Here is a 19,656-nt window from a genome sequence, read left to right on the forward strand (position 1 = left end):
GTCTACCAAATTTGATGTTGGTAAGTAAAAGACGGGCTGGATTTTGAAGCTGTTGGTGCATATTCATACATACAATTTTTCTATTTCAATGCAGAATAATTTATGAATATAACATAAAACATCAAGGGGTTTTGTGGGTTTGGCCGCAAATGTTCTAAATCATATTTTTTGGAGAGCTTTGTTATGAAGTGTTAGAGATGAGTTAGAAGCCAACGTGTAATGATTTCCTTCTTCACTGGAGCAATGCTGTGTCCGCATGAGAACACCATTCCAGTAGGAGGATCCCTCCGAATCAATCCAGCGACCTAGTAGCACCATTGGCAAACACGCTCGGAGCGGTTTGCGCCAACAAACGAGCGTGGAAGGGAGCGAAGCCGAGAATGAGAGGTGACGTACAGTTCAAGGGGACGGCGGCAGCTGCGTGACTGGCGCCTTGCTTGTTCCGGACATCGAAGCTATTGATAGCATTTTAGCAGAACAAATCGGTAACGAGGGATTTGTGGCAAATTCCACATTGGCCCTTTTTTGTCCTCACTTTAATTGGCATGATGTGTTTTATCGCAGTGGCGACTCTTACATTTCGCTTGATGTCTTTTTTTTTCTCTGGGCAGATTTGATTGACATGGCAACACATAGAGGCTGCAATCTGATTGGCCTAAAATTCCCAGCAGAAGCATCCAAGAGAAATAGATGCTACTAAATAAATAGACTGTTGGGAGTACATTGGTACAATTTCTTGGGACAAATATTTAAATATAGAATTTGAGTTATAAATGTGGTTTAATGGAGTTTCGCTGTGTAAAAACATGATCCTTCACCCCCGCCCCCATTTAAATTTTACGCTTGGCTGACACTTGGTTTCAGGATGTCACAGTTGGACAGAAATAGACACAGTATGTGACTTTTTTTTTTGTGCAATGTCATTGTTTCTGGGAAGCGTTGCAGTCGGACCCTCACCGCAGGAATATGTGTTTTATTGCGAGTGTCTTTAAGAGTTTCTGCGTGTCACAGAGGTTTGAGTGTGTGGGATTCAATGTGAGGTTCTGTGCACCGGAGGGGGTGTTTGTCCACGCGGCGCCAATGTTTGCACAGGGCTGTCACGATGACTGAGGCTGGCTGTCTCATCTGGAACGCCAGGACCGAGCGCAAAGTGCTTTTAAAGCGCAGATTATCGCACTTCTTGTCATATCGCCGGACAAAAAGCAGAGGCGTCCGCGTAACTACACGCCAAGAACAAGCACATTTCCTCACATATCTACGCACATAAAGTGGATTTGTTGATGCATTTCTAGGAAGTGACATGAGCCCGGGTGGATTATGTCTGCCAACGCAGTGAATTGATGAAAATGTCATTTGCAATTCAACCTTTAAACATTTTCGTAGGGTTTTGCATGCCAAGTGTCATAACAATAATGATTTATTTGAGGATACAGTTTGGTACAGGGCTGGGGAGCCTGAGGCCTATGGGCGAGGAAGTAGCCAAAATGACTCTAAAATGTCCACTTTGAGCCAAAACAGCAGACTTCCTGTGTCTTTTCTGGCATGGGTCCTTGAGACTTTTTTGTGGGTCTCATCATGATAGAAGTACCTACCAAATTTCATATTCCAAAGAAACACTGGCTTTGAGGGCAAAATTTTCTTTGAAGGACACTTGGAAATTGACAAAATTATCCTAAAATGTCCGCTTTGAGCCAAAATAGCAGAGTCTTTTTTGGTATGAGTTCTTAAGACTTTTTTTGTGGGTCTCGTCATGATTGAAGTACCTGATAAGAGAAACTGGCTTTGGGGACAAAATTTTCATTGGCGTAGCCAAAATGATTCTAAAATGGCTGACTTCCTGCTTCCTTTTGGGCATTGATTCTTCAGACTTTTTTTTGTGGGTTTAAGCATAATGGATATACTAACCTAATTCAAAGTGAAACATTAAGGGACTGACATTTTTTAAGTAATGTTTGGCGGGATATGAATTTAATATGAAATAGGCCCAGGTCGAAAAAGCTTTCCTCCCCCCTGCCCACAAGAAATTAGATCCTATTGGCTGCATGCATCAAGGGGGGTGGAGTCAGCCAGCAGAGCTTGACAAAGCTCAGGCGTCACATAGATCTGCCATTTTATTTCTAGCCCATTAATTGTGAATAGAAAGCAGCAAAGTACAGCATCTTGCCTGATACCCACAAGACCATCTTTTTTTGCCAAAGGCTATTTATCTTGATGTGCAAAATCCAATTCTGGTCTCTTTATTAGGATGAATGCACTCCCTGAAAGCTTTCGGACTCATCCATTTTACACTGGAAAGCCGCCGTGTTTTAAGGGCAGGCTATAGGGGGCCTTGACATCACGAGGGTCTGCGAATTGCTGCTGGTTATCTGTGATTGGCGACTGCGGCGGCGAGGTTAATGTAGCGGAACCTTCTCACTGCCCTCCGTGCCCCTAAACGCCTCCTCCTCCTCCCCTAGTGAGGTCTCATCCTCCCTACTGTGTCACGCTTGACTCATCGCGCGGGAGGACGAGGGGGGGGGGGGGGGGGGTGGTTGAGTGATGGGAAGTAAGTGGTCCACAATTGGCCGACGCAGGAGAGCGCGAGCGGCCAATGGCGCGGGTTTGGTTCAGTCAGACGGACGTCTCCCTGCGCTCGTGATGGAGTTTTTTCCACGTGTATGTACAATATGTGAGCTCGTGATCGGAAAAGGACGGGTGTTAATGAGACGGGTGGGATCCTCGGAGGTGAGGTCTGTCTACAAAAGGCTGATTCTATTCTCTTCTGTCTATATGCTTCTTCGCAGTTGACCGCATTAGGGTGCAAGTGAGCGGCCCGGCCCGGGTTAGACCTCCTGAACTCGACTAACGGCTCCCCAGACAAAAATGCTGCCGCGGTGGCTGTCCTGCTTGGCTGTCCTCTCGTCCCTGGCGTGGGCTCCCGGCGTCTCCACCTACGCCACCACCCGGGCTCAGGGCCTCAGGGGCCGCATCCAGAGGGATCGCCGGAACATCCGGCCCAACATCATCCTTATTATGACTGACGATCAGGATGTTGAACTTGGTAAGGTGGATACAAAATCATATGGTACATAACTTATGTTCATGTAAATAAACATAAAGAGCATACATTTCAGCAACACAAAAGTCTGCACAATAGCAGAGGAAACACTGAAGTCCGCTTCACATGAAATATTAAACACAGTCCACATATGGCCATCTGTCCAATTATTTGTGCATTTTCTAATTATTTAACCACTTAGCGAAAATGTCATTTCCAACAGAAGGTCAGCGTTTCCTCACCCCTCCTCCTCCTCTTCTTCCTGCAGGCTCTCTGCAGGTCATGAACAAAACCCGCAAGATCATGGAGGACGGCGGCACCTCGTTCACCAACGCCTTCGTCACCACGCCCATGTGCTGCCCGTCGCGCTCCTCCATGCTGACGGGCAAGTACGTCCACAACCACAACACCTACACCAACAACGAGAACTGCTCGTCGCCCTCCTGGCAGGCCCAGCACGAGCCGCGCTCCTTTGCCGTCTACCTCAACAACACCGGCTACAGGACAGGTGGGTGGAACGCTCTTGTTGATTTGGGTTGGCAGATTTAAGACATCTTAAAAGGAAGCGAACAAAAAGTTAGATCGCATATTTGTCCAAACGCCAGGTCCAATGTCGTCTGTTTTTGTTCCTTAGTGAGGCATAGCAGCATATCATGCACTTTTTTGACTGAAGGCGACTTTGCATAAAAGCTTCATCACAAAATGCCAGCACTAATTGTCAAAATTTGCTCTCTACTGTCTTGTTTTGTTTTTGTTTCGTTCTCAAATGGCGAACAGCAACATATCATGCACTTTCTTGAATTAAGACTTCCATATGTTTCTTCCAGAGTTTGGTTAACAGGATGCTAGCATAGCACCTTTTATTTCTATTTGTCCGCATTTTAGGACTAGTGTCTTTTGTTTTTGTTGTTCCTGAGTGAGGCACAACAGCATACCATGCACTCTTTTGGAAAACAAGGTGTCAGTTGCGTTGACGTGGAACCATATGATAATGGCAGCATGGCACCGCTGCTCTCTGCAGATTTCTCAACATTTGACATCCAATGAAATTTGTGTTCTTCCTGAGTGAGACAGAGCAGCATGAAAATGACTATAAAAAATGTGTATAAAATTAAAGCGTTGTTTGTACAAATTTTAGATCCATTGTCAAATCATAACAGAAAACAGCACATCGTGTACTTTCTTGATTAAAACATTTTTAAATATACTTTTTCTGTAACAGTTTATACTGCGCAGGAACTCATTTACACTGACTTTGTATGCTGCTGTTCTGGTTAGCAACAAGAGTTCAAGTGTATTCATTTGTCAGCAACCTTTCTTGCATGTTCCCGGTGAACGATGCTGACGATTTGAAATGGGAAGGTGTCGTGACCCCTCATCCTCGGATCCGTTAAGCGTCTCCACTCATTTCACACATATTGACTCAGTGCTCGCCAGTGAACCACTTTTTTTTTCCTGTAAGCCACGGACTGGCTGTCTGTCTGCTGTGAGAAATGCAAACACGGTGACGCCTGCCAGGTCGCTGTCGGGCCTCATCAGACGGTGTCTCGTGTGAGTGACTTGCAGGCAGCGCACCGGGCAGCTCGCTTAGGGGCCTTCGCTAAGCGGGCTATTTACGATTGTTGGCCTGACTGTTTTCTGAGCAGATTGGGAAAGAAACATCAGTCTCAACGCACCCCACACCACAGGATAATCATGTTAAATATTTTGCGATCTGAAATGAGCCCTTTGCTGACTTTGATTGCAATGAGCTTTCCCGGAAAATTGCCGTTTATCTTGGATCTCATGCTTGAATTTGGTGTTTTTTTCTCATTTTTGCAGCCTTCTTCGGCAAGTACCTCAACGAGTACAACGGCAGCTACATCCCGCCTGGGTGGCGCGAGTGGGTCGGACTGATCAAAAATTCCCGCTTCTACAATTACACCGTCTGTCGGAACGGTTACAAGGAGAAACACGGCGCAAATTATGCCAAGGTATGTCTTCCCATTAAATCCTGCAATAAAACCAGAGACAGTTAATCCCTCGCACGCATTTGTTTTCCAGAAAATTACAGGTTATCCGCTGCTTATAAACACAGACGTCGCTTCTCTTATCACAATGCTGCGCAGGAATTCTGGAATTAAAGGGGATGACTTTATTATGACTCGCGTGCTTTTAGACGGTAACATTTAGCCACTCAAATGAGAAGCTGACATTGGGTGCGATAAACACCACCTTGGGTTCGGGGCTACAATGAGGAATGCAGTAGTGGGAAGTAACAAATATTTAATGTATTGTAATTAAATAGATTTTTGAGATATCTGTACTTTACTAGACTGACGAAAACTAACGCAAAAACAAAAATTAAAAAAATCATTTCGTTAATGAAATAAAAAGTTAAATAAAATAAAAATGAAAATGCTTGTTAAAAGTTGAAAAATAACAAACTACATTTTATGTTTACAAAACTAACTAAAACTAATTAAAATTATAGCAAACAAATCCTTCATTTAAGTATTTGCTAATTAATTTAATGCATTAGCCTTAGGGGATTATTTTAAATGTGATTTTAATTAGATTAATTTCTATATTAACCGGAATAAAGACCTTTGAAAGTTTGTCACGCAGCAATTTAAAAATTGCGCACAAGTAATACAATTTTTTGTTTAAACTAAAACTAATACTGAAACTAAGCATTTTTTTTAATAACTAAAACGTTTTTTTTTAACAGAACCACCCTGAAAATTAAAAATTCCAAAACTATAATTACCCTGCTTCTTACTTTGTCAAAATAGGTCTGTTACTTTTTTCAAATACACAAGATACAAAATATTTCTAATACACATACATAATATTTGACCATCTTTGTCCACATGAGTGTTCATCCAGCGCAATTGTGAGTTATTATTACTCCAAACTTGTTAGCTTGCTAGCTAGCTGGTAGCTAGTGCTAGGCTTTATTTATTTATTGAATGCATAAGATAGAGGCTAGATAAAATAGCATCCTTTTTGGTGGTATTTGATTGACCTAAATGAAGAGTCTGTACTTTTTTTTACTTTTACTCAAGTAAAGGAGTTAAATCTGTCGTTCAATTTTTTTTAGCAAAGTCTTACTTTTTTCTATCTGTACTGTTAAGTACAGACTATGAGCCACCCCTGAAGGAATGTGAGGGAATTTTACCACCAGCTCTGACGACGGAGATGAACCCGCTCGCGGTCGCTCCTGTCCGTTTTTGCGGCGGAATGCAGCCGTCTCGCCTGCGTGTTTTCCTAAAAGCTGTCAGTGAGCGTTGGCGGTGGTGTGCTAACATCTTCCCAGAGTTCGTGAAGATTTATAGTTTGTCAGCTTTTCGTGACGGGCCGCGCAAGAGACGGGGGCAAACAAACGTTTAGACGGCAGCGGGAGGCACATGATTTGCCCGCGGAGGTGTTTACAAGACTCCAACGTGGTCAGCAGTTTGCGGTTTTAGAAGCAAATGAACACTCTATTTCCTATTTGGTGATGAAAAAAAAAGAAGAGAACTCGCACCAGCCCGTCAACCATGCTGTCTCCTTTTTAGACGCTGTTAGGACATTCTTCAAACATTGTGATCTGATGAGACTTCGGTGAACTCGGAGACACCCTCGGCTCTAATATTGGATTTGTGAAATTAACAATTTCATACACAAAAGACAGCTTTTTTAGACCCATTTTTTTCTGGATTTTTGGACTCTTGATTAGGATTTGGCAAATAATCTAATTGTGATTTTTTTTTTTTAGAATTAATTGAAAATAGTTTGAGAACAATTCTAAATGCAGAAAGCGGGAGACGACTTCACTGTACTGTAGAGAAGAAAACAGCTTTTGAGTAACTGTGCACTGCAGTGAGGCTTGTCTAACATCCATGCGCACAAAATTCACACTTTTGGGGCACGTGTTCCCGCCGCCCCGGCCTTTTAACGGCTTGTCTGTGAAGGCTATTCATAAAACCCTACTTGTAACAATCTACGCCTTCGTTCTGAGCACGCCCTTCCACGCGGCGTACGCCAGGCCGTCGGAAACTTGGAAAATTGGGGCACATTAAAAAGTAGAAGACACTTTTTCCGGAATCAATTTAAAAAGGTAAAAACGACATGGGTGACGGGTCAAAACAATGCCGCCCCGGTTTCTCGCCATCGCAAGGGAACAACCCTTACGCTGTACACACACATACAGGCAGGCAGGCTGCCAGCTGTTGACTCAACAGATCGGTGCTGTGTGTACTCGCTGAACCCGCTTCACACCCCCTTGTAAAAAAAATGTAACGTACTTTCTGTGGTTCCTCTTTCAGGACTACTTCACCGACCTGATCACCAACGACAGCGTCAACTTCTTCCGCATTTCCAAGAGGATGTACCCGCACCGTCCAGTGATGATGGTCATCAGCCACGCCGCCCCTCACGGCCCGGAAGACTCGGCCCCGCAGTACGCTGAGTTTTTCCCCAACGCCTCCCAGCACATGTGAGTACTGTAACGGAAAGTCCGAAAGGGATGTGTACTGTATGTGTAAATTGAATGTATGCCAAAAACATTCCCTGTAAAAAAAAAAAAAAAAAAGACTAATATGCCACAAGATGGTGCTAAAGCCTTGCCAAATGGGAAAGTTGTATTGTGTTTGGTCCAAGGAAGTATGTTGAAATCATGCATCTCAACTGAAAGTAAAGCTTAGCTAAGTCTGTTTTTTGTGTGTGGAGGTTGTAAAGAATCATAATAAAATTGTAGTTGGTGACTGTCTGTCTGTCTGTCTGTCTGTCTGTGTAAGCTAGCTGTCTCGCTATTTGTTCTATTTTAGGTAGCTAGCCATTTATACGTCTTATCTAACCGTTTATCATTCTGTTTATTGATCTATCTGTCTGTCTAAGGTGGCTATTTTAGCTAGCTAGCTAATTACAGTAGGCCCTATAGATCTTACCTGTCTATCTGTCTGTCACCCTTCTGTCTATTCTGTCTGTATATTTGTTTAAGTTACTAGCTATCTAGCTTGTCATCTATCTTAGTTAGCTAGCTTAAACATTTTTTCTCTTTGTGCCGCTCTGTTTGTCAGTCTGAGCTAGATTCAATTAGCTTGCTAGCTATTTATGCATGTTTTCTTTGTGTCCCTATCTGTCTTGTCTGTCTGTCCGTCCTTGTCATAAAAACAAAAGCCTTATTTACCCAGAGAGGCCTCAAAATTGCTGTAACGGAATATCTGGAATGTATTCGCCAGGTGCCTTATTTTTGTCTTATGTTTTAATGTGAGACATGGCCCATGGCTTTGGTCCCAGCATAAAAACGGCGAATAAGCATTATTTTCAGGAATTAAAAGATAGGACAGGTAAACCCCAAAAGTCTGCGAATAGACGAATCCTGGGCCTCGCTGCACTTCACTCAAGCTGACAGTGATGATATGCTAACACTCGGGGCAGCATTAGTGGCCGCCCCGTCTTGGTTTCCCGGTGATGGCGGGTTGCCATGACACTTGAAAGACTCTGCGAGTGGGAAGTCACAATCACAATCATTCGGGTCCTTGTGACACGCTCCCGGGCTGCATCCTAAACGTTCTCCCGTCACTTTTCCCAGCGTCCCGCTTTCACCCTCACCGTCCCTTACCCCACTTAACATTCCCTCCCGCCTGTTTGCTCTACCGCTCTGTCGCTCCATTCATCCCCTCCATCGCTCGCTCCCCTCTGTTTTTCCAAGTTTCTTTCTTAGTTTTCTGCCCTCCCCTCGCATGGGACTTCCTGACCCTGTCCATATCAATCAGTACTTTCGCTCTCCCTGCGCATCCCGGGGACCAGAGGAATGCATTGTGTGCTGCGGAGAACACCCATTGTGGCATTATTAATTTATTTTTAGCTTCCCCCTACTCCCCCGGATAACCAAAGTGGGATTGTGTGTGTGTGCTGTTTTGGTGGAGGTTACACATTCTGGATGGATTTGCTTTTCCTTCTTTGGTTAGATGCGGGCGAGATCACGAGACGGGGCACAGCAAAGCAGCGTCGTGTCCTGCCCACTGTCGCATATAAAAACTTTAGACAAGATTTATTAAGTTATGCATTCTAACTTCACATTTGGACTATTTTCAAAGTTGTTTTGCAACATGATTAGTAGGGCCAGACCGATAGGGATATTTTTTTTTTTAAGGCTTATTGTAGGAATGCTTAAAAGCATTCCCACATATGTTATTCGGATTCTTTATTATTATTATTTCAGGCACATTTTATTCTCCACACTTTTTTGTCGTTTACCAACTCCCACATAATACTCACGATTCACACCATTCAAATTTCAACTTGCTTCAAAAATTCCCGCCTTCCACGGGGAATAATTTATAACTTTTCCCAGGCATGTGATTTGACCAAAGTGAAATTATCTGAAAATTTAGCCGGGGGTCTGGGGGCCGCGGGCACTCAGCTAGGTCCAGAGCTCATGGGTTTTCCGTGTTTTTGAGTACTTTCAATGCACTCAGATGACAAAGAAATAGACAAAACAACAGCATAAATTTTCAATGTATATTGAACTATCCCATATAAAATTGCAGTTTTAGTCAACTCAAAATCAGTCACATTCAAAAACATTGGACTGCCTTTGCTTTTAAAAACTATCACTGAGAATATCATCATATATATTTACCATGCAATAAATCATTTAATCAATCATTCTTAATTTAATACATAATGCATAACAAAAACATAAAATACCTCATGCAGCAAGCTCTGGTAAAAACACAATCATGCATTCGGATTGACTAAGATCATCTCTGTAACTGCATACATCAAGATAGTCAACATATTGAAACCTGAAAAGTGCAAACATGCAGCATTCATTTGAGTTTGTGTCAATGATTAACCATGTTAAATATTTATGACCATTTTTATTACGTTATAATATTTTCGAAAATTTGATTTCGATTAATTTGAAACGTTTACCACCGACCTCAAAATTCACGACTCTGTCAGCAACTGGTACAGGTTGTTGGGGTGGATCACGTCTCTCTATTACCGCTTCCGATTGTGATGTCAATAAGGGATGGAGGCCGTAAAGTTTTGGAGTTTTCGTTCGGGCACCGAAACTTCCAGCGATGGAATAATTTGTTGTTCTTGACTGGAGTTCTTTCACGTGTTTTTTGCTCTTTGCGTGACTTTCAAGAGCTTTGAAACCTCTCCCACCATAGTCACGATCGATCTTCCGAATAAAGTCACTGAACAAATTCGTCACAGTCTTCTTTCCAACATTTGTAGATATATCCTTCTCTAACCAGTCCCATCGAAACTTGTTTTTTACGATCTTGTCAATTTCCTTAACTCGCGGAGCATCTTTGCGTTCGATCACGGACATTTCTTTAAACACCCGGCAAAAACGTCTGAGAAATGAACAATGGCATACTCCTGTGCCTTTATAACAAGCGCGTTTATTGGTCAACAAACAATGGCATACGCCTATGCCTTTATAACAAGCGCTCTTATTGGTCAACACGGAGACTTCCGCCAATCGCAAGATCGGTTTCATTTCAGTTGCGGAAACACTAAAACGGAATGCTGTAGAGAGACGAAATCGGATTTTTTTTTTTGGGGGGAGATAAAAAAAAGCGGAATTCCGCGAATTAGCGGAAAAATCACATGCCTGTTTTCCTCATTCATTTTCAATGTGACTGACACTGAACTTTTTCTAAGTCCCACTTTCCACTTTTCCACACCCACTCCCATACATACAACTTCTCATCAGCGTCGTTTTTACTTTTTCTGCAGAAATTGCACTTAGTGTCGTGCAATTCTTAGATTTATCAGAATAAAATTCTGATGACCGATTAATCGAACGATTAAATAAAAAAAATACATATGGAATAAAATAACTTCTTCTTCTTTTTGGTCCATTAATGCTTACAACAAAGATTCAGAAATGTCTATGCTTTACAATACTTAGTCCTTTAGTATTTATTTAACTTAAGAACAAAGCGAAAAATCGGCAATGGGGAAAGATGATTTGAGAGTGTGCTTCATAGCTTCTTCCGCTAAAATCTGGGCTAACCATTGCTCCTCCTCTTCATACAATGCTTCTCAGTTCAGATATAAGATATCAACATGTTTCCTATTAGACATAGCTTATTGTGGCATCTTAGGGCATAAAAACTGCTAATAGGTGCAAAAAAAAAATAATAATAAAAAAAATGCAGCCCACCAACCCTGCAATTCCATAGAAAAAGCCACACACATTGAACCCACAAATACTCGTCATGAAAATTAATACACATATTTCATCATATTTTTGGGCATTTTGAGGGTTAGGACAACAAGATTGTTGTGAGAAGATTCTCTTTCTGACATTAGTCACCATTAGGCAGGCAAAACTCCAAACGCATCAAGAACCGAGGTGGCAGGAGTGGGAGGCGTCGCCTCGTAAATCATAATCGCAGTCTGTACTTAAGACGGCAACACTTGCCGGGGATGTGTTTTGTTAATGTGATTAACGTTTCGTTTGGTTTAACCGCTGTGCGTGCGGTTTTCCCGACACAGTGTAAGGACATAGAGCTTTTAAGTGTTGCTCAAGGGAATGTCGGTAATCCCCCTTTTTCTTTTTTAATTTGAGAGGATATTCCTGTTGTAATCCAACGCTTGAAGACGTGAGCCTCCGTGTTCACCAAGCGTATCGAGCGGCAGGTGTGACCTCCGCAGTCCCGATTCCGCCGTACCTCGGCGGCCGGAGACAGGTGCCTTTTGTTGAGGCTTATTAGACCGCCCGCTTCGGTGGGTGAAGAGTTCACGCCTGCTCACAAAAGCGTCGCGGCTCTCGTAGCGGCTCTTCATTAAGGCTTCCGTGAGTGGAATGCGGCCCGCTTGATTTATGGGGAAAATAGAAACGGCGTTCGTGCCACAGCATTACCAGGAGCATTTAGTTCTTGGTACATTAGTTCTATTGCCTAAGGAGAAATAGATAGACATCCTGCAAGTTGTATTTGAATTGTGCCCGCTAGCTTAATGTTAGCACATAATGGCAAATGCCATGGACAAGCTAATGAATCACATTAACATTTTACGGTTATTTTGTCATAAACGTCAGTGGAAAAACACGTAGACACAATATAACACTAATCACAGACATATGTTATTTATCCTCTGCGAAGAACGGCCGCCTTCTGTATTGTTGACGTGCACATTATAAGGAGCAGCACAATTTCCATTATAGTGAAGCAAAAAAAGTGATTCATTTCTAGACATTTACTCATGTCATTAGTACTGTATGTTTTTAACTACCATGCTAATGCTAGCTGTTCCCGTGGCTGCGCTATTGTACTCCACAGTTGCCTTCCCTTTCCCCCCCCCCCTTTCTTATGTGAAATGTCAATTGAATGCGGCATGTTTGCAGTTTTACAGACCAAACGTCGTCCCGGTTGCGACACAGACAGGTGAGACGCGTCTGTCAGCAGTCCTCCACGCCCCTCCCCCCCGACCCCCCCCCCCCATCCACCCACCCGCCCCCGTCGCTGTTTATTCACTCATTTTTCAGACGGCCGTGACTTACTGAGTCCTCTGGGCCCAGACGACGTTCATGCAAACCCCGCTTTAGGGGAACTATTATTTTTTCGCCAGCGCGTGCCAGCCCTCAAAACGATTTCTGCGAGCCAAGAGCTCGGCGGCGCGAGAGGCCGGTCCCGGTGAGAGGCGCTGGCACAGCACTATCGAGACGTTTTCGCCGGGCAAACACAGGCGCTATTGACGCCTGTCAAGCGTGGCGGACGAGCGTGGCACCTGTTAGCGAGCCGCCACAGACGGCCTCTCACGGGCTCGCATGCAAACACTTGCACAGAAGGGATCTTTCACAATATGCACATGGATTTTATAGCCTTAGCAGCATGGGCATGTTACAATTTGCAATCGCATACGGCAGCAACCTCCTGCGCTATTTCGCAAATTTATCTATTTGTGTTTTGTTTTTTTCCCGAAACCTCTCCACCCTCTAGTATTCTATTTTATAAAAACATGATAATAATAATATTGTAAAGTATTAAACTGTCTGTGTATCCGCATTTAATATATACAGACTAAGAAAAATACTGCTTCTTCTACTACTATGACTGAGAGGCTGTAATATTAGTCATTTTGCATCGCGTATAAACAATATATTATTTATGACGTATTGTGTGAATGCATGTTGTTCTACTTTTTTTATTATAGCGTCTTTTTCTGCCATTTTGTCCTTCAACTACTTCTACATTTATCGAGCGATTCAAATCATTCCAACTTCAACATGTTTCAAAAATTCCCGCTTCGCGGGCTATTATTTTTCTCACTCCTAACTTTCACTATTTTCCCACAATTCAACATTTTTCACCTAAAAAAAAAAATACCCTTTTCATTTTGAGTGGGACATTCAAAATTTTCAGCACTTCCCTAATTCTCATTTCACCTTGTGAGCAATTTTCAACATGCAAAAATTTTGCACATTCCAAAAATGCTACATTTTTTACTCACATATTGCACATTTTAACCAATGCAATTTCTCCTCATTCCAAATAATTTAATATCATTCATTATTATCATTTCACCACTCCCATTCAAGACCATTCTATAATCATTCAATACCATCGACTTAATTCCTCATCTTTCAACAACATTTTCTTTTCTTTTTTTCTTTCCTTTTTTTCATCCAGCATTTCAACATTCACTCAATTTCTCCAGAAATAGCATCCTCTCGTTTCAAACGATATATATCAACTGATTAGAACATGGGCATATGTCAAATGAGCGATTATAAGGCATCTTCTAAACATTTTTAAGGGGGCGTCAATTACTCTTCCCACACTCACTCACCTGTTGTTTTCCCACCAGCACGCCCAGTTACAACTACGCCCCCAACATGGACAAGCACTGGATCATGCAGTACACGGGCCCCATGAGGCCCATCCACATGGAGTTCACCAATTTCCTCCACCGCAAGAGGCTACAGACCCTCATGTCCGTGGATGACTCCGTGCAAAAGGTGAGTACCTTGGATATTTATTTATTTTTGTTAAAGGCGTTATAGAGCGCTACTCTCCCTCTTCATTTTGCTGCTTTCAATTTTCAATTAACGTTGTGGCGCAGGTTTACGACATGCTGGAGGAGACGGGCGAGCTGGACAACACGTACATCATCTACACGGCCGACCACGGCTACCACATTGGTCAGTTTGGGCTGGTCAAAGGCAAGTCCATGCCGTACGACTTTGACATCCGCGTGCCGTTCTTCCTGAGGGGGCCCAACGTGGAGCCCGGCGCAGTGTAAGGGAACCGCTGGAAAATTGGATGATGTTGCTCAATTTTGTGTCAATTCATATCATTTTTTGTTATACTCCAGAAATCCTCATCTGGTGCTCAATATCGATCTCGCTCCCACCATCCTCCACATTGCCGGGTTAGACACGCCCCCGGACATGGACGGAAAGTCCATCCTTAAGCTACTGGAGCAGGAGAGGACCGGCAATAGGTTAGTATGGACACATTTGAGCAAACATATGGAGCGTATAGGGTGGCACGTGAGCTCCCTCTAGTGGTGCATAAAAGAATCACTGCCTAGTACACTTGTATTTAATTGTGGGAATGCTGAAAGCACTTATGTTGTTTCTAACCTTTATTATTATACTTATTATAGCATTTTATTCTCCTCACTTTTTTTATTTAAAAATTCACGCCTTCCGGGGAATATATCGTCTGATTCCACATTACTTTAAGTACTCGCATGATTTAACGTTAGATATCAACTTTTCACCATTGATTTTCATTGGGAATGACATTGAACTTTTTGGAAGTCCCACATTCCACGCCCCTTATGCCAAGTAAGGGATTTACATGTATACCAACTGACAATCATAGTTCCACTTTTCCATCTAAATGAATGGAGGGTACTTTCAGTTAACACTTTTCCATATAAATTACAACTTGCTTCAAAAATTCACGCCTCCCAGGTTCAAGTGTTCTTTTTATTTATTTATCAATTAATACTTTGTAATTTGCCCATCATTTATCTTTCAATTTACTTCATAAGCATTCACTATTAGCATTTAGCTATTAGCATTCAGCTATTAGCATTCAGCTATTAGCATTCAGCTATTAGCATTCAGCTTTCAGCATTCCCACGCAATAGTCTTTGAGAGCTGTTTGTTATTAAACATTTACGTTTATTTAATTTTTGTGTGCACACTTAGACTTAAGAACTGCGAGGCTGACGTCGTCACCACTAATCCCACCGTGCTGCCTCGTCGTAACATTTTGTCACAAATGGCCACGGCTGCTTTGTGTCAGCCATTTGCTGCGAGACGTGCTTGAGGTCGCTCTGTTGCAATTTCCTGTGCAATTTATTGTTTCTCGACAGCAGAAAGCCGCAGCAATTAAGGGCCGAATGGAAAATCGCTACTCTGCGCAGTTTACTTTTGTGGCATTAGGAAAAACAAACAGAGAAATAAAAAACGAGATGATGTCTCTTTAGAGCAAGGGTTGTCGAACCGTTTGGTTGAACGAGGGAAGAGAGTATAGCCGGTATTTGTTTCGTCGTAGAAATGTGACTTTATGTAAGAATACATATTTTGTTAGGGGGGGAAAAAAAAGATGTATGCAATGATGTCAGCACTTTTTAAATGATATCATGTAATCATTTACTGCCATTTTGCATTCTGTATCTGATCTGGAGAACCATCTGACTTACTATACGCTTCTTTGCTTTCTTAGATTCAAACCCAACCGGAAACCCAAAGTCTGGAGGGACACATTCCTCGTTGAGCGAGGGTAAACCGGAGCTTTTTCTTCCTTTCTCCCCCCCCCCCCCCCCCCAACCCCTTCACCACATCCATATCATTGCACGCCGTATCATGTGGACGCACGTCTGTGCTTTTGCAGGTGATGTGTTATCTGACTGACAGTTTCCTCAGTCGGTTTCGGAAGTTCGTGATGGTCAAGATTATTTATGAGACGCTAGGAGTGTCTGTCAAGCTTGGAATGTTCCCTCTGAACTGGAGCGGCCAGAGTTCGTACGTTTCTTAATAATGTGTAGCAAGCGGGGACAATAGCCCACCAATAGACATTTTTCAGGAACGATGTGCATGGAATGGCTGCAGCAAACCAAAATGGTCGATTTCCTGTCGTAAAAACGTTTTCGTGCTTCCTGTTCCTCTCGACATTATTATAGCCCTGCGGCCCCTGCCGATTAATCGGCTGATATTAGCTATTTTAAAATAAGCAAAAAATTGCTGAATTTTGCAGATTAAAAAACAAAAAAATAACAACAAAAAAAGGTCGAGAAGACTTTTTCGTGCGTCCTAATTATTATTATTATTTTTTCTTACTTACTTTTTTGGTGCGCTAACCTACCAAATATTGAGTAGGGATAATAAGGCGCCAATATTGGGCATTTTGATGAATATCCGTGTTGGCCTTTTTTCAAAATCTGACGGCCGATAAAAGGTCAAGCTAAAACCATTTTAATCTCCGGAAACTATTTATTTAAATTTTCAATCAACTTTATCAGAGATGCTGCTGACCCTGGGAACCTTCTGTATCTTTTGTTTTTATTCGACATTAAAACAAAGAAATGGGTTAACTTTTTAAGATGTACTGAAAACCTTGGGACCTCCGTTGAAATTTTTTAGGAATTTAAAATGAAGAATATTGTCTAAGATTAAAAAAAAAAAAAAAAAGAAGTACATTTTGGAAAGTCTTAAAAATTGTTAAAGTACAAGACAGTGGTTCTCAACCTTTTTTTTTAGTGACGTACCCCCTGTGAAATTTTATTTCAGCCAAGTACCCCCTAACCAGCGCAAAGCATTTCTGATTGAAGATTTTTTTATTATTATTAAAACGAGTACTGTGCCATCAATCGTCTGATTGTACCTCTATTTGTATTTATGTGGTCTCTTGGACTATTTGGAAATACAATTATATAACAAAACAAAAATAATAATTAATTAATTTAATTATAAATAATAATTTGTGCACATACAGATTATTATCATCATAAAGTGTCATCTTTTGGGATCATTCTGTAGTAAAGCTTTGTTCTCAAAAATAAATAATTAACTGAATTTTAAATAAAGTTTTCAAGTGATTGACAGGTGGCATGTAACAAGTTTTAGGACACTGAAGTTCAATTGTCTACTGAATATAAAATTCATTTTATGAACTTTTTTTTGGGGGTGGGGGGGGGATTTACATATACTTTTGAAATTTATTTTAAAACTCATGTTACCCCCTAGAGTGCCTTCACGTACCCCCAGGGGTACTCGCACCCCCATTTGAGAACCACTGCTTTAAGATATTAACAACAACAAAGTCAAGATTGATGTTTGTATTTTAAAAATTTTTGACTGCAATATTTTTTCCCCCTTTTTAGTGAAAAGCTGTAAATATTGGTTATCTGCCTCCTTGACAATGAATAATCGTCATCTGTATAGGTCCTTAAAAAACCATAAACCATGTTGCGGCTCCCACAAAGGCGGCGTATTTGCCGCAAGATTAATAAACAGCAAATTTCAGAGGGCCTTTACTCACCCACTGAACCCAAATCCCACCTTGATTCTGATTCTCACCACACTTTCTGGACTTTCCTCGTAAACCAACAACAACCACTTTGGACAACCCAACCTCACACCGATAAACAGATTTGATGGAAAAAGACATCTTCATGTCCCTAATATCTTATCCGTACTTTTTCCAAATTGCCTGGCTTGGCTCTGGCTTTGTTTTTTTCCACTCGTTTACCAGCAAAACATCTGCACGCACGCACGCACAAGCTCGTGCGGCAGCAGCTCATGCCGATCCCTGTACCAACGTGTGCGTGCACTAAAAAAAAAAAAAAACGTACCAATAGTCCTGATCTGGATTCATCCTGTGTACAAAGCACACCTGTTCTGCTCAAGATGGCACACGCGCCGGGCCCGCCTCCAGCTTGCCAGAGAACATGAAACTGATTCACAGAAGGCTTTGGAAAAACTAAGCCTCTTTGTCCGTAACTATTCATGGGATTATTGCGCAAGGAGTAGACTCATCTTCATAATTTAGTTATCGGCGGCGAGACAGCTCTTTAATTGTAGTGCGCCGACCCCTGGCATCATGCCCCAAAGCGCGCCAGACGGCAATCGCAAAACACAGCGTTGCCCGGGTCTTAAAGGGGCAGGTTGTTCAGTTGCTCATTTGTTGCCGTCACTCCGTCTGTGGCTTGTGTGTGAGGCCCAGGCTGGCAAAGGGGAGTCGTAAGGGGGTGTGAGAAGAGGGGGGAGGGGCGGTTTGTTTGGTTGGCATGGACCCCAGCGGGGCCTCAGCCAGGTCTTGTGGCGACGGCGGCGGTGGGGATGGTGCCAAGTTGAGGTCAAGGCTGAGTGGAGAAGCAGAGAATATAAAAAATATTTTTTTTTTTTAAAAAAAGAAAAAAAGTTTTTCATGTTAAATGAGCTCAACCTGGATTGCACGCGGCTCACTGATGATGATGATGATGATGATGATGATGATGATGATGATTTCGCTGCTTACAGGAAGATCCTGAGGAAGAAGGACGACTCTGCCAGCACCCAACACACCAACAGCCTGCCCAAGTACATGAAAGTGAAGGAGACGTGCCAGCAAGCCGAGTTCCAAACGCCGTGTGAGCAGCCGGGACAGGTACTTGTCCTCTTTGTTTACACGTCTAGGTAGATTCTCAACTTATGATTAGGGCCCGACTGATATCATATTCGGAGTAAAATTCTAGAGCTGGGTATCAATTGAAATTTCTTCAATCGATTCGATTCACTTCAGTTCAATTCAATATTGATATTAATTATGGAACATCAATTCTTCTTAAATATCATGGACATGATTTTAAAAAAAAAACTCCAAATAAAATTTTGCAGAGGCAGTATCTGGTTAAATAATTTATTTATTAATGAAAATATCACGTGTTACAATCACTTAAGTGTTACACAAACATTGACAAGCATGGATGAGATAAAAATGTTTTCATAATTCTTATTCTATAATTGTAAATATGACAAAAAATATTCTGAATTGTCATAAAGTGCAAATCATTTTTAAATTCATGTGAACAGTAAATTTCAGTAAATTTCATGAAAAAAGTAAGATGCAAAATAATGGGCTTTAAAATTCTGTGTTCTTGTTAATTTATGGCAAAAGAGATATTAAAATGATCGATTCTTGGTTTTATGGATCAATATCACGCTCGAAAAGGAAAATCGATTCAATATTGATTATTTAAAAAAAAAAAAATTTAACCCAGCACTATAAAATTCAGATAAAGCGGCCGACTATTAAAATATGTAAATAAATTAACTTCTTTTTTTGGTCCCTTAATACTTAGAGCAATAAAGATTTGAATTACAAGCAGAACTTTTGACTGTTTTACAATACTATGTCCTTTTGTATTTGTTTACCTCTACAACAGAAAAAAAAACATTTACATTCTATTTATTCTTACTTCTCTCTTTTTTATCAACTACAATATTATAGTGCGCGATTTGCATTTATTCACAAACTTTAGTGTTACTGTGGCTTTACCGCAACTGTGTGAGGTCAATGCGGTCGATCTCATCCTCCTCCTCCTCCTCCTCCTCCTCCTCCTCCTCCTCCTCCTCCTCCTCCTCCTCCTCTTCCTCTTCCCGTTTGTCTGCTCTTCTGAACCTCCGG

The 19,656-nt window shown here is 41.8% G+C and overlaps 1 protein-coding gene across 2 annotated transcripts in view; it reads left to right on the forward strand.

Annotated features, from left to right (window-relative positions):
• sulf1 (sulfatase 1) overlaps window positions 1-19,656 on the forward strand; it is a 69,566-nt gene that overhangs the window by 39,887 nt on the left and 10,023 nt on the right. For both annotated transcript variants that reach the window (XM_086066108.1, XM_086066109.1), the window contains 9 exons: window positions 2,784-3,040; window positions 3,306-3,545; window positions 4,859-5,010; window positions 7,327-7,496; window positions 13,841-13,991; window positions 14,096-14,271; window positions 14,348-14,476; window positions 15,715-15,771; window positions 18,510-18,636. In XM_086066108.1, coding sequence (XP_085922234.1) covers window positions 2,863-3,040; window positions 3,306-3,545; window positions 4,859-5,010; window positions 7,327-7,496; window positions 13,841-13,991; window positions 14,096-14,271; window positions 14,348-14,476; window positions 15,715-15,771; window positions 18,510-18,636 — 1,380 coding nt within the window. In that variant the 5' untranslated portion in view covers window positions 2,784-2,862. The remainder of the gene's footprint in view (window positions 1-2,783; window positions 3,041-3,305; window positions 3,546-4,858; window positions 5,011-7,326; window positions 7,497-13,840; window positions 13,992-14,095; window positions 14,272-14,347; window positions 14,477-15,714; window positions 15,772-18,509; window positions 18,637-19,656) is intronic.

This window comes from Leptonotus elevatus, chromosome 21 (genome assembly GCF_054856555.1).
Source record: "Leptonotus elevatus isolate MCC_2025b chromosome 21, RoL_Lele_1.0, whole genome shotgun sequence".
NCBI classification, from domain to species: domain Eukaryota; kingdom Metazoa; phylum Chordata; class Actinopteri; order Syngnathiformes; family Syngnathidae; genus Leptonotus; species Leptonotus elevatus.